We start from the raw sequence: 16468 nt of genomic DNA, 5'->3' as shown, positions 1-16468 counted from the left end.
TTTGATCTCCGGTCAAGGCTTTGTGGAGCAAAAGCAACCAGAAATACGTCGAGAAAGCCCAAAAGCCTTCTCTAGGGAGTCACACTAACCCATTGGAGCAACGCTTTCCTGTGAAAAATGCCTATTCCTGGTTTTATCCTTGGGCAAATTGGTGGCCAAAGAAAGAAGAAAAAGAATATCTTTTTTTTCTATTATCAGGTAAAATGTTGCACATAAACAAATGCCGTGTTGTTTCAGGTCTTTTCCCAATGTTATTTTCAAACCTTATAAGGAAACATTTTGATATTTCAAATATGTAAGGTAAATGACCTTACATTGCACTATATTAAGGTATGGTTATATATTACTACATCAATTTTAGTATTGCTCATGAGACGAGACAAAACAGAATTTTCGTGACCTAATACGAGACGAGACTAGCGGCCTTCTAATACAAAACAAATATTTCTAGACATCTGACAGCAATTTTAGGACACTTTTTCGCAAGGATGTTGTAAAGTAGAGGATCTGCTTATACAACAAAATAAGGCATACTCCATACGCCACTGTTTTGCTACCTCCACTTTGCCCACTCCGCCCAATAATATCGCAATGTTTTGAGCTAACATTCATGGTAGAAATGAAAATAGCTAATCAGACGACGGAAGAAATGAGAGTAGCCAATCAGATGTGCCGATGCTCGGTTGTTTTTTGGCTTCATTGAATTAATAGGATGAAGGTACATATGGTCAGATCCTCTATTTTATAACATCCTTGCTTTTTCAAGAGTAGACAGCAATTATATATATATATATATATATATATATATATATATATATATATATATATATATATGTGTGTGTGTGTGTGTGTGTGGGTGTGTGTTTCTGTATTGAGACAAGTACGTCTAGCTACTAAAAATAAATAACTTAATAGATTATTAAAAGTAACATTCTTGCACTATTACAGCCCTGGCCACGTCGAGCAGATAGTGGAAAATCTCCTCGTGAACACTCACGAGCATTCTACGTGCAAATACCATTGTTCGTACTTCGTGCATCTTCGGGTTTCGTCCTTAGAGGAGCGGAAGTGTTGTCAACCTTGGCGGTAATCACTAGCTTACCAAATAGAAAAAAGTATGTATGGTAAACCTATTCGCCATTTAGTGTAAAGTGTTTTTTACAATGTGGTAACCGTTAACTATAGACAACACAAACTTGTAACAGCAATCAAATGATAAACTGTGTACGTTCCTTTTCTTCTTTTTTCTTTCCTTTTGTTAAAGAAGGATGTGCTGGAACCAAACCATCCCTTACATTTATAAAAATTTTCTAGTTTGCCCAATGGAAAACCAGTTTTCAATTATCAAGTTCTTAATCCGAGTGTGGGTTTGTTATATTATGTTGTTTCGCTTTTTAGGAAAAGAGATAATCTGTTGATACGAAAAAAAATACTGTAGCACTTGTTTGTAATTGTCTAAGTATTATCTCCAGAAAATTAGCTTATGCATGTATGTGTGTACGAATAGGCTTAGCAAGGGGTTGTTGGTTGTGGAGATTAGAAGCCACTATTACACTATCAATAGGAAGAATAGTATTTCTTACTCCACTTTTAAAGTTACTTTGATCGCAAAGAATCAAACAAAATATTAAGAGAACTAAAGAGATTTTCCATTTTTAAGAGTGACCATTAGTGTGTTTTTTTAACAAGGAGTGTCTTTTTAACAAGAAGTGTCTTTTTAAGAGTGTCCCTGGCTGGTTGCTTGCCGGTGGCTTGTTAAAAGTGAAAAAGAATGTTAAATCATATCAACGACTGAAGCTACACGCTTGTCTTTCTTCGATAGTTGCTGACTGATTTTGAAAGTCACAATATTGTAGGCCTATTGTAACAGCGTAAACTCTGAAGGAAACATTCCAACTGAATGATACGAACAATTATTCCCAATGTCTTGAACATGAAACGTGGGTTGCACTTATAACGCTTAAAGTGGGCTGGACTGCACTGGAATTTTCTTCCGCCAAATTAGTTTTTGGTCTTAAGTCAGTTCTTCTGTGTAATTGTCTCTTAACAACATTTGAACATTTCTTTTAGATAATAATAACTAACTAACTAACTAACTAACTCTATGGCCTATGGAACCCGAAGGTTCAATGCCGCGTTTACAAAATATTTCCACTAACTTCTGTCCTTAGCCAACTGGATCCAGTTTCTACTCTGTACTCTTATTTCTGCAAGATCCATCTTAATATTGCCTTCCCATCTACGCCTAGGTCTTCCTAGTGGTCTTCTTCCAATTGGGTTTTCAGTTAAAATTATGAAAGCGTTTCTAATTTCTTCCATTCTGGCTACATGGCCTGCCCTCCTGAACCTTCTACATTTAATGACCCTAACAATGTTAGGTGAGCGGTAATTACTATGCAATTTCTCGTTATGAATTTCCTCCAATCCCCATTTTCATTTCTCTTTGGTCCGAATACTACTACTAGTACTACTAGTACTACTACTACTACTACTACTACTAATAATAATAATAATAATAATAATAAATAATAACAATACGCATTATTATTATTATTATTATTATTATTATTAGTAGTAGTAGTAGTAGTAGTAGTAGTAGTAGTAGTAGTAGTAGTAATAGTAGTAGTAGTAGTAGTAGTAATAGTAACAAAAGTAAAAATTAAGTACATGATAAAACAGCTTTACTAGTGTATAGCAGACAGCGACTAGTGCCACTTATGCTCAGCCTACTATCATCCGTGCTTCCAGTTTTGGCACCTGCATACATAATACGTTAGTTATCTAGCCACTAACTCCCCCTGTGTACATCTGCTTATAGAGACCAGTATCGAGCACAGTCGTTGTAAAGAGTTGAAAGCGGTAAGATGGCAAAACGACGCTGCCCTACACCTACACTTAAGTTCAACACGCAGTGGGAGGAGGATTATCTCTTTGTCGAAGAAGACGGTGTAGCCAAATGTTTAGTGTGCTTTAAAACATTACACGGATTTAAAAAGTTCAACCTTCAACGTCACTACAATACTTATCACTTGGAGCAATACGGGGAACTTGAAGGACATTTTCGCAAAGAAGAATTGAAGAAGTTGAAAGAGAGTAAGGCTGCATCGGAAAAGGAAGACTGGGAGAGAACGTGTGAAGCCTCTGTGCGGGTGAGTTACAAAATTGCATTGCATATTGCGAGATTGTTGCGCCCTTTCACAGACGGAGACCTAATAAAGGAGTGTATAGTAATATCAGCAGAAGACTTTTGTCCATCTCGAATACAGCAGTTCGGATCGGTTCCACTTTCCCGACAGACTATTACGCGACGCATAGGACATCTTGCAAATGATGTTTTGAGCCAGCTATCGAAACTTTCGAAAACGTTTATTGCATTTTCCCTGGCGCTTGATGTTACAGATACTGCGCAGCTTGCTATCTTTATTCGTGGTGTACATAGTGATCTGGAGATTCGAGAGGAACTGTTGCACATAGTACCTATGAAGGGCACCACAATGGGCGCTGACGTTCTTGCGTGTGTTGAAGAAAGTGTCGAAAATACAGGCCTTGCGTGGAATGCACTGGTTTCTGTAGCGACCAATGGGGCACTTGCTATGGTTGGGAAGGAAGCAGGGTTCTGGCGCGACTAAAACAAAAACTGCAAGAGCTTGGGGTGTCGCATGATATCAGGGGAATTCATTGTATGTTGCATCAGGAACAGTTGTGTGCAAAGAGTGTAACGATGAACGATGTCATGGACCTTGTAGTTGGTACCACCAGCTACCTCAGAAAACATGGACTGAGACATCCCCAATTTAAATCCTTCCTCGAAGACCTAAACAGAGCATACGGAGACATACCTTATTATACTGAGGTGCGCTGGCTGAGCCGTGGGAACTTGTTAAACCAGTTCTTTTAGTTACTAAACGAAATTGATATGTTTCTCGATATGAACGATCATTCCGTGCCAGAAGTGAAAGACGACCAATGGAGATGCAACCTTGCGTTTTTGGCAGACATAACTACTCATCTCAATGTTCTTAACCTCTCATTGCAGGGTCAACATCTGCTAATTACAAACATGTGCGATCGCGTCGAAGCGTTCAAAATGAAGCTATCCCTTTGGGCGCAGCAATTTGAGAAGAAGATTTTGGTTCACTTTCCCAGCTTAGGCACCTCACAAGAATCAGGTAAACTACTTGACTTGACTCATTACCGCAGCTTGCTACTTAGCCTTAAGGACGAGTTTGAAACCAGATTTCAGGAAATAAAATGTTTGGAGATGAGCTTCAGGGTATTTGCCACCCCATTCTCTACAAACATTGCAGACGCTCCTTCTGATGTTCAGTTGGAACTTATAGACTTAGTGTGCGACAGGGAATTTAAAGAGAAATTCCATCAGAAAAGCAATTTACAAGAGTTCTATAGGAATTTCCCTCGATGTCGATTTCCGCGACTGTATAGAAATGCTGCCAATATTATGTCAATGTTTGGTTCGACGTATGTGTGTGAGCAATTATTTTCAAAAATGCGACTGACGAAATCAAACCAGAGAAGTTCGTTGTCCAACCATCATCTGGAATGTTTGTTACGTCTAAGCTGTGTGCAAACAATATCACCTCGTATAGAGACACTTACGAAGAAATTGTGCGGTACATCTGCCTCAGAGAACAAGGCTTGAAGTAAAACACTTGTCAGTTACTAGTGTTTATAGTGTATTTTCTTTTTTCTGTGTTTCTAACTTTATACATATTCGGCCTCTTTGTGCGTTTTCGTGTTCTGTTGGTTTGAATTTTGATTTGCTACTGTCAGACATTTGTCTCTTGTCATTTGTACTTAAGATACTTGAGTACGCTTCTGCAAATGTGATTGCATTTTTCGAACCTTTCGGAATGTGCAACGAGTGTTTTTCCTTTGGGACCTTTGTCTACGATCTTGGATTTCTGTGCTAAGTTATAAAAGCTATTACATTGTTTATATTTTGTAGCTACGGAAATCTAATAAGTATAGACTATTTGGACGATTTCTAATTGAATAATATATTTTCGAATAAAATCTACTCAAATAATCTGATTTTCGAATTGTTCCTCATCTCTGTTTCTTTGCCTACATTAGCATCCAGTGGCAATTTACGGCAGAACTCAAGCAGGTATTATGCATATTTCGAAGACGATCTTATATTATTATTATTATTATTATTATTATTATTATTATTATTATTATTATTATTATTATTATTATTATTTTCATTTTCCCGTCGTTCTGCTATCAATCTAGCAACGAAAGGCGTTTACAACTTGGCAAACGTGAAGCGAGTGACAAGTTACAGACCGAGTGCTAATGTAATACAACGTCACGAATTGTGTAAGCAAGCTAAAAAGGCCTGAAACAATTCGTTTCCGATTTTTGCAGTCGTTTTTACGTCTGTAAGCTGACATGTTTAATATTAGTTTCTTTCTTTCTTTCTTGTTCATTTGTTAGTTATTTCAACGCTAACTGTAACCTCTATCATGCGTCTTCCTCGATCAAAAAATAAACCAATTTTATTTCCTGCAGTGTTTTCGCGTCACTGCTTTCGAAATGGGGAGGGGGAGAGCACACCTGCACATTTTACGCTTGCGTCTGCTGAATGCTTCAACATCGTGCGAGTTTCTGACCAGGCTTGGCCGTAGGTTTTTTGCCATCATGTGTGGTTGGCAACACTTATCGGATGCAGTGGAAGGGTCGAAGCTACCAGCCACCTGTGCTCACCTGTTCTTATCTCCGCTCGTGCTCGCTCACGCTCCGGCTCCGGGAGCCAATTCATGGACAGGCCTGCTCTATTAGAAAATCTGCCAAAACCATTTTTTTAATTGTCGGAGTCAGTAGTGTTGTAATATAATTCAGCTCCCTTTGCAGTCTGGTAGTGTGCTGAGGGATGATCTGCATTGTAAGGGTTAATCTTGCATTCTAATTTGCACACCAGCCAATTGAACTGTATTGAAACCTCGGTCATGCTTCGAGGTTTATGTTAATAATAGGCCCCATAATAGTACTTCATAACAGTGTTGTATAAGCCGTAAGATAACAAAAGTCTCAAATTCTATGTCATGATTAAAGCAGTGTAAGAATTTCAATAAAATTACAACGAATTGTTAGCAATTCTAGTGTCAGACCGTCTTGGTACATAACACCGCAATTCATACATAAAACAACCCTGTTTGGAAAATTATGTACAGATATCCAGTACAATTCAAGCACAAATGACATTATTCTAAATGTAAGATAATAAAAATGGAATTTGTTCCACAATGAGATACTACTGTAGACTTCCAAACTATGAGAATTCAGTACTCAAACTTGAGGTAGTACATCTCTAACTACTGGCTGCAATAGATTAATAAGATCAAAGACAGAACCTATTTAATGGACTCTGAATCCATATCAGAAACCCATTACAAGCTATACCTTTCTGTTTTTGTTGTTTGATGATAAAGATTGAAACCGGAAATCATTATTTTGAATCATTTTGGGTTTGAATAGATTGTTAAGAAAGAAGATAGAACCTACTCTTCGAAAGCTGAATCGATCGCAAAAAATTGAATCTCGATATCTTTTACCGTTTTTACTCTACGAATATCAGTATTAAAGCCGGTAGTAGTAAATTTGAACCACTTTCGGTTTCGGTAGAGTGTTGTGGATTGTAATGGTAGGCTGTTATTTTCACACCCTAATAAATCGATTGCAGAAAATTGCTGATCACTTTTGATCTCTGGCGATAAATGATAAAACCCGAAATGACTAATTTAAACTATTTCCGATTTGAATAGAGAATTAATGGAGGAGATGGAACCTATTCTTGAAAAGTTAAATCAATTGCAAAAAAAAAAAAAAAAAAAAAACATACCTCGGTAATTGTTATCGATTTTGCTCTTTCGAAATCAGTATTGAAAACGGAAGTAGTAAACAACTACTTACAGTTTTGATAGAATGTTCGGATTGTGATGGCATTTTTTGGCACCCTAAACTATTTGCAAAAAAAAAAAAAACTGCTTCTCTCGATCAAATACAATTTTGTTCTACGGCAAGAAATGTTAAAACTAAAAATGGTTAACTACTTCCAGTTTGTAGAGAGGGTGAACAGAAAAGATGGATTCTTTTCTTTGGACGCTGAATTAATTGCAGAAAACACATCTCAATATCTCTTATCGTATTTGTTCTATGAAAATCAGTATTGAAACCAGAAGTATATGGTAGTAGTAAATTTCAACTACTTCAGATTTTGGTAGGATGTTTTGGATAGCCGTAGCACTTTGGTTTGAGACACTTTGTTTGCAAAAAAACATTTGACGCTTTCTGTTCCCATTTTCGTTCTATGGCGAAAAACGTTGAAACCGAAAATATATCATTTGAACCAATTCCAGTTTGAATAGAGGGTTAATGGAGAAGGGGGGAATATATTTTGGGCAAGCTGAATCGATTGTTAAAAACCACATCTCGATATCTCTTAATGTGTTTGGTCTGTGGAAATCAGTATTAAAGCCGGAAGTAATATTCAATCGATTTTGCTATAATGTTCCGAATAGTCATGGTACGTTCGTTGCCTTGAGACGCTGAATAGTTTACTGAAAACTGCTTCTTGCTATGGCGATAAACGTTGAACCCGGAAATCGCTCATTTGAACCATATATGAGATGAATAGAGTTGAATAGAGGAAATAGAACGTATTCTTAAACGCTGAATCGATTGCAAAAAAAGAAATTATCTCTGAACGATTTTTGCTCTGCTACCTGTCGACAGATGGGCGGACTTGTGACACTTATTCATAACATAGTTTGGAAGTCTTAAAAACTACTTTTGGAGGAAATAAACTGGAAGAAAGATATATAAGCTTAATATAGCCAATGTTTGTAAAAGCAATTTTGTAAAGTATTGTAAGTTATTGAGAGATATAATTAGATTCACATATGTAAAGTCATAGTGGCAATTCCATTATATCTACTATAACATTTCTGTCGATCATTGTCACATCAATTTGCACATCACAATCCAAATAGGATTTGACAACACTGTCGTTAGGTTTTGAAGATGAAAGAAACTGTTAGCAATGTATTCGACATTTCTTATTGGTTTTTGGGTATTACGTTGCGTAGTGAAATTTTGAATCTAGTAATGAAAGTGGCAAAGTAAGTGCGGAACAACTAACAGCAGACATCTGTACGAAGATAAATCCAAACGTAACACACTCCTCTGTAGCGTGGTGATGATACGCGCTAAAGAAACGAAATTTTGTAGGTAAAACATTCGTTCTTTACCACTTACCATATACTTTACTTTTTATTTCCTGTTGTTGAACTTAAGTCACCATGGATGATCAACGTGATATGCTATTACACCAACATGCAGTGATCGAATTTCTCCATAAATCTGGGGATAACTCAGCAATATCAATTCACCAATATGCTGTTGCCAGTATATGAGGACAACACAATGAATCAAAAGAAATGCTTCAAAGAATCCGGTGGTTTCATAGATTTCAGTGTGATGATTTCAGCATCCAGGATCATTCACGGTCAGGTAGACCGCCAACTGCCACAACTGATATAAACGCAACAGTCGTTGATGATCTCATCCAAAAAGATAGATGCATCATCGTCGTCTGGCAAAGTTTTTCAAGGAACATACCATGTGATTACACTTAAGTTGCCTTCGGTGTGAGCGGCAGTTCCCGGTTCGACCCCCGCTGGGGACACGCGGTCGATAAAGTGTAAACAGCTATTCCACGCCAGCCATTCTGAATGGGGTTTTCCTGGATTTTCCTCATTCCTACCAGGCAAATGCCGTGGTGGTACCTAACATATAGGTCCCAATCGGCTTCCTTCCTTCCCCGGATAGTGCGATCACCGAGGGACGTCATCCCTTGTACGTGGCGAGCTAACATTGTCATAAATGACGAAAGCCCAGAAGTCTAAATCCTCAAGACTTAGTTTCAAGGTGACAACATCCTCATTCCGTGTGTGAAAAAAAATAATAATGACCAACCTTTGAAAGAAAAAGTGAATTTTACGAACGTGCATAAGTGCCATGGAAACAAAGATAGCTTCAGTAAAATGAAGCAAATGGATTTTTAAATGACCAAAACTTTTACTTAGAAACTTTCAATTCTCTAGTGCTTACCATTGCCAAACCACAGTGGATCATGTATTATCTTTGACCTAATTTGTATTTGGATGTTTGTATATTTAAGGTCTATTATTATTATTAACATAACTGTGGTCGTTCTTTTTATAGAAAGAATACTATTTAACGAATATAGAACCGAAATTTGAATATTGTTAAAACTCTTTTTACTCTTTAAAAGTGGATTTTTGCCAATGCTGCAGCACGTATTTGCTCCTTTATAATCCAGGATTTGTGTACCGAATTTCAGACTTTCGCTTAAACATATCACATTTAGGGCTTCCTGAACAAAGAAACAGGAATTTTATATATTATAATATTTTAAATGTGACCTTTTTTCCATTAAAAGAAGAATTTTCCAAAATCATGTATTAATTTATTTTTTATTTATATATCGAATTTCACACTCTAACTTAAATAAAATCCTTTGCATTGGGTGTTTCCTGAATAAAGAGACAGAAATTCAAGTGTAAGAGAAATTGGCCTGTTTTTCCCTTTTAGTTATTTTCAGTTCTTTTTAATGAGGAGTTTGTATTCCAAGTTTCATCTTTCTAACCTCAGGGATTCCTGAAATAATATATTCTTGGGAAAAATAATAACCTCCTTTACTCTCTTCCTTAATACATGTTTTTCTTTTTTAAAAAATCTCTCTTATCTCTTGATTTCATGTCAGGTAAGTCTTCTGTTGAAATTTTTCTTGTAGAAGTAATGTTTCTAGTAGAAGTAATGTTACTTGGGAGGTGATGGATGAGTCACGTTTACCTTTCTTTGAATAATTCTGAGATAATTTTTAATATTTTTAAAGATGTTTGTAATACAAATTGTGTCACCGAAGTAAGAACTAATGACTTCAAGTACTGAGTATTGTTCTTTTATTTGTTTTTATATTCATTAAAATTTATCTGAATATACTATATATTTATTTGTATATGAGCGATTGTGTGCACTTGTGATTACAACAGTACATTGTATATTTGTAATGTTGGGCCATAAAATATACGAGGCTGATTTTTAATATCAGAAGAAGAGAAGGAAATAGATATAAAATTAATGTTAATATATAAAGATATTCAAATGTTTAAAAAATAATAAGACTTTGGAACGTCGTTGTCAGGACAACCAGATATAAATAAATGGAATCAAAAAAAGAACGGAGTGTGTATTATTTAATGGCTCAAATTTATTACAAAAGGAACCCGTGATTTATAACCTTTGTATATGGTGCCGGAAACCCGAGAGTGGGAAGGAAAAGTAATTGTATCGTTTTCGAAGCATAGTAAAAAGCGATCAAGATTGAGCCATATATTAATTGTACTTTTTTAAGAAGTGGTCGAATTATATATAGGAACATTATAAATGTTATCGATAATGGAACAATGGACAACCAAGTAATAAATTCATGCGACAACATGTTGGAAGCTCTAAAAGAAATATCACGCCAACTCAAAGGCCAATCACAGCAAATCAAAGAACAGGGTCAGGACCAAGCTCGATGTAGCGAGGAACTATCCCGACAAATCAAAGAACAAGATCAGCACCAAGCTGAACAGTTTGCTAAGGTGAGCCAGCAATTGGAAAGGTTGGATTAAAAGGTGAATCAGCAAGCTCAACATTTTGATGAGCGATTAGAGCAATTGCAACATCGTAATGATGGCTTACAACAGCAATTGCAACAAATGAACCAACAAATTACAGTCAAATTCGAACATTATGATGAGGAAATGGGCAAGATAGTTCGGAGATGCACTGGGATTCAAGATTCTGTGGATGTTATCGAGACTGTTGTGGAAGAACACGACATACGAATTAAACGATTGCAGGATGAATTGAACTTCATTAAAGAAAAGCGTATTCAAGAAGGGGCAGTGCAAGATGGTAAGCACATGAATCCTGTACATCCCACATCTATCGGTTGGGAATCTACACGTCATCCCAGAACAATTCTTGAAGGTAACTTTGAAGGAAAACTCAAGTGATTAACATGTAAAAGTAAACAATCCAGAATTCTTTTTCTTTTTATGAAGTTAATTAATAAAAAGAAAAGTCCGTCGGACGCCATAATATACAACAGTACATTGTATATTTGTAATTTTGGGCCATAAAATATTCTAAATTTGTACTAGGCTGATTTTTAATATCAGAAGAAGATAAGGAAATAGATATAAGATTAATGTTAATATATAAAGATATTCAAATGTTTAAAAAATAATAAGACTTTGGAACGTCGTTGTCAGGACAATCAGGTATAAATAAATGGAATTAAAAAAGGATGGAGTGTGTATTATTTAATGGCTCAAATTTATTACAAAAGGAACCAGTGATTTATAATCGTTATATGATTCCTTTTTTACGTTAATTATGATAATACGTAAAACTTCATATTTTGTGTATTGGATTATATATAATAATCTTATATGTGTAGCTATAGATATTATTGTTTAGATTATTATCCTTTAAATACATATCATAATATATCCTGATCATTGCATGCTTAAGTAGGAGACAAGACCTGGTTAGCCTTTACTTCGCCATGTAAAAATAAAGCTAAATAAATACAATAAAAAACCTTCAGTTAATGTTCGTATTGGCTAGATGTGTTCTTACTTCTGCACACAGATAAATGAAACAATCATTCCGTTTTCGGAAACCGTTATAAATCTCTGGATATTAGTAGATCAATATCTTGAGTAGAAACTTCACATTTATTCACTGAAATAAAGTTACTACTTGGTAAAATCTCTATTATTCCCTACCTTGAATATTGTGATGTAGCTCTATCAGACTTAAAAGAAGAATTACTAGCTGTTTTGCAAGCAGAATGGAAAGGTTCCCCTTACAAGTGAACGGTTGAACATATCAGTAATGGAATTAAGTACAGAAGGCAAAATTTTCTTAATTCGTATATTGAATACTAATCTGATCTGTATCAGTAGCATTTGATTTTATCCTATTAATGGCCATCATGACTGTTAGGGGACTGACACATTCAAAGAAAAACATATTTCCTATACATTCTGGATTCTCCTTATTGTATTTGGTATTAGGATTTGTATTACTTGAAACCTGTCCCCAAAATTTGTATTAAGATTATCTGTAGTGAATATATCGGTAGCCATGTTTTGGGGCCTAATGTACTTGATCCCTAGTACATTTAATTTTCCTCACAAAATTTTCGAGTTAAGAGTGCTATTTGCTAGATCCGAGGCAAATTTCATTTTGACTTTCCTAATTAAGTGAGTACATCTATTTCTTAAGATTGTATATCGTACAGGGCTATATTTACGAAATTTCATGTATTAAGTATGTGTAAAAGGAATCGCGGTTAGCTATTAAATATAGAATTTCTTTAGTTATCCACGGTTAAGGTCAAATGAGTGGAACGTGCTTATCTAGTAGTCTTGATGTTGTGGTATTAAAGAAATATAGTTGTTCATTTATAGATTGAAAATAGTAGATTACCTGCCAAGGATGTTTTCCGCATCAAAGTAAAAGGAAGCTTCATTCATTTTACATATGTTTCTACAAGAAATAATTTTTGACTGCCTCTTCGGCTTATGTATGGAATAACAGACAAACACTAGGTCATGATAAGATATATATATGGAATTGGTAATTGTTCATCGTGAGTAATTTTTTGCGGATTGTTAGTTGAGATCAAGTAGTAAATAAGCGACATAGCAGTATGGAAATTAGTGTTTTGTGAATACATTGAAAAGCTACGACTGAATAGAACATCTGAAATGGTGTAAAATACAGAGTAATTTGTTGATCATGAAATACGTTTTCATCAATCTTGATGGTAGAAGAAAAATAACCATTTTATTATTGTTACTGTTGTTATCAGGTCTTGTTAAATGAACGAAACGCGAAATGCTAATTACACATAAGTGATACATTCTTCATCAAAAAAGATCATTAATACATCATTATGAAGTGTGTCGTAAAAGCTCAGCAAATAAATGAACTTTTTTTGACTTATCAGCTTAATGACAGTAATTAATCTTAACGTCACAATTTGTTAGACATAAAGAGCAGGGAAAATTCTTAATACATAAGATAGAGAATAAAGATAACAGTCTAAGAACTCTCATAATCATCAAAAATTTTGAAATGATGATATCGTTGCTTTTACATAGAGTTATGAATAGCGAGCAATTGACGGGCGTGAAGAACGAGCAAGGGAGTCCAACCTATGATAGAAATGAAATGTGAAATCATGAATAAAACACAACTTGTAATAAGCATTTACATTTCGGCTTTAGCAAACTTCAAAACGCTACATGTTTGACATTTTTTTTATTTTCTATTCCTCTTGAAGATTTCTATTTTATTAAAAACTAAATAATTATGCATGTTAATTGTTTTACAACATTATCAAAAATGAGTACAAAATGCTATTCTTGTGTAAAAGATGAAGTTAAAAAACTTATTAAGTAAGGGCAAAAGAAGAACTTAGTGTGTTGATTGACATTGCTTTTCCTTCACAAGTTTCTTGTTGTTTGGCAATAAGTTCGACGAAGCACACCTGAGATCACTTTCCACTTCCAAACGGTTAAGATTCTTTAATTTTGTTATGGTCAACGTTGAATCTCCTGTTTCACAAAGTTAATTGTCGAGAATTGAACATTTTTTTATTCTTCTTTTGCTACTCTTGGGTAAACAGTCAGGGGACAAACCCATTTTTTTCTCAAAAACGTTGACTGAAACTATTTTTGGTAGCTGAATCACACTTCAATTCAATTGTTTTCTTCTGCATTTCGTATGGAAGTAAATCCACATCAATGGTAAAAGGCGTTCTTGCTAATTTGCACTGCCAGTCTTCATAACACAATTCAAGAAAATATCGCTTCATCATAAACTGAGTCTAGATACAAGTTGATATTGTCTCTTCACGTGGTTAAGTCACACTTTTTATTGTCAAGAAGGTCCTTTAATCAAGGTATTGTTGAAAAGTTGGGAGTACAAACATTCAGACGGCGATTCCATTGTAAGATCTTTTCCATGAAACTCTGATCAAGACCTAAGAAATTAGTCGTGTTTCTATCTTGAAGTTTGAGATTATTTAGAATACAAATACGTCATCAGTAAGTGAAGAATAAAGTTCATTTCTTCCTACATTTAGGAGAAACATTTCCACATCTGACTTAAGCTCGTACAGCCTACTGAACATATTACTTTCCGACAGCCAACGAACTTCGCTATAGAAAAATAAAGTTTTATGTTCAGTATTGATGATGTCACACAGTCTCAAAGAGATGGGTATTCAGAGCACTTGATTTTACACAATAACACGGCAGGGCACAAATTAATCTTTCTACACATATCCTACTGGCTTAGTGATTCTGCGTATATAACTATACTCGCTAAAGCTCGCTGGGGACTTCGCCCCCACACCCACGGTCATGGCTTTGCCATGAACTCTGTCAACTTGTAGAAAACTAGTCTTTAAAAATTTACTTCCCTTTACAGCACACATCTGTCACCAAGACATACTTCAATTCAACGCGTATTATTTCCTGCATTTCACTTTGAACAACAAACACACAATTTATTAAAGGAACTAAAATCCTAAGTGTACACTGACAATCATGTAAAAGGCTTATTGTGTGCGCTTTACGCACATCTATACATATTAGAGACAACAATCCTTACTTTCTACTACATAATAGCGGACATTGTATAGTAATCTCCAACTTATTAAACCTTGTGTTTTGCACAAACACTCACGGTTTACCATTATGAATCAGTGCCCCCCCGGAATACTAACTGTGATCTCCCGGAACATTGTTTCTGAAACACTAGTGATGCCGCATCTCCAAAGCTATATATGTTTGTTTTTAAATACTTCAGTATCGTCTCGAAGCTTCACCCGAACATACTGCCTCGTTTCGAGACCATTTCAACAGTTGCCGTATAAATATTTCCTTTCTCTCTATGTATGTAATAAAGAAAATATTTTGTTCGCGCAATATGAACACAAACTATTTTGCTAATTCGAAGCAATGGCGGTAAGAAAAAAATGCAAGGCAAAAAAGTTTACCCGGGAAGAGAACCCAGACCTGTTACTTAGAAAGCGAACACGTTACCTCGGAGTCACACTACTACGTTGATTTATGTTTTTCTATTATGCTTAGCATAGCATAGAACAAAGCAAATCAAGCCAATTCAACAACATGGCAACTTCTTCAATGATTTCTTTATTCGCTTAAACTACACTTCATTCTTAATAATATATCGAAACGTGACTGTCCTACCGTGATTACAACTTACAATTTTCATGATTACAAAATTTTGAACCGTCATATTTAATCGAAGATGACGACTTTTCCAACATGTCCGATTTTTTCCCTTACTTACGCTGTAATATATACATTTGAACAAAATTTCATGATTCCACCATATCAACAAGTTGTCTAGAATTAGACGCACCCTTAAAACATTCCTAGAACTTTCTTACACTGAAGATGACTGTTTCTTTCAGGTTTAAGCACGGATTCGCAAACTACGCATCAGAATAAACAAGAGTTCGAAATCAGCACGTTCTAGCAACAGCCATTTAAAATTTCACATTTTCTCGATTTGTGCCGCCAAAAGAAATCGAATCTTAACGCTCTTCATGTAGCACAAACTACGAACCAATCTTCATTGACTGACAAAAAATGATGTTTCTATGATGTGTGCATGTACCGTAAGAACCAGCATTTCGAAACGACGAAAAATTTCGATACTTCATTCACATGGAAAATATCGACTTTTTCAAGGTATCGGAATTTTTCCGTTACTCACATGACATGATGAACATGCATGCGAAATTTGGTATGTGTATGTTTTGGGGAAGTATGCAAACAATTAAGTATGATTGCGACTTTAGAAGTGTATAATTAGAACGCATGAGGCAGAACTTCCTTGTGTGTAGAGTTAAAACAAAAATTAAAAGACAAACCTGGCTCAATAGTATCAATTATTTCATACAAATTTTAACAATCATCTCGTAATCCATCATCATCATCAGTTTTCGGTTTTAACAGGATTCATCAATTGTGCTTTCTCTCTCCTTTGCCTTGGTTTACTTCCACTAATTGTGTTCCTGAGAATAGATTTTCCTCGAATAGCGTCCTTAATTTGTTTCTTTCTTCTCTTATAAGTTACTGTCGTATTCTTTTCTCGTCTACTTTCTCTAAGACTTTCCTGTTAATTTTCTGTTCTATCCAAGTAATATTTTGCATAATTTTCCTTACACTCACGTTTCAAGGGCATTTTTGCGTTAATGTTTACGTAATGAATCACCGTTCTACTTCTCATAGTAATGTACACCAATATTGAATGCTCG

General features: G+C 35.3%; 2 protein-coding genes across 2 annotated transcripts; both read left to right on the top strand.

The window, feature by feature from the left end:
* Positions 1 to 2864: 2864 nt before the first annotated feature.
* LOC145685128 (general transcription factor II-I repeat domain-containing protein 2-like) lies at positions 2865 to 3629 on the top strand. Its single transcript, XM_081757477.1, has one exon. The coding sequence runs from the start codon at positions 2865 to 2867 to the stop codon at positions 3627 to 3629; it is 765 nt and encodes a 254-aa protein (XP_081613603.1).
* A 299-nt stretch (positions 3630 to 3928) lies between these two features.
* On the top strand, positions 3929 to 4660 carry LOC145685127 (general transcription factor II-I repeat domain-containing protein 2-like). Its single transcript, XM_081757476.1, has one exon. It carries the CDS (start codon positions 3929 to 3931, stop codon positions 4658 to 4660), a length of 732 nt encoding a protein of 243 aa, XP_081613602.1.
* Positions 4661 to 16468: the final 11808 nt, after the last annotated feature.

The sequence above is a fragment of the Thermobia domestica genome, chromosome 5 (assembly GCF_964235325.1).
Source record: "Thermobia domestica chromosome 5, izTheDome1.hap1.1, whole genome shotgun sequence".
Classification (NCBI taxonomy): domain Eukaryota; kingdom Metazoa; phylum Arthropoda; class Insecta; order Zygentoma; family Lepismatidae; genus Thermobia; species Thermobia domestica.
This window is presented reverse-complemented; position numbering and strand designations above follow the sequence as displayed.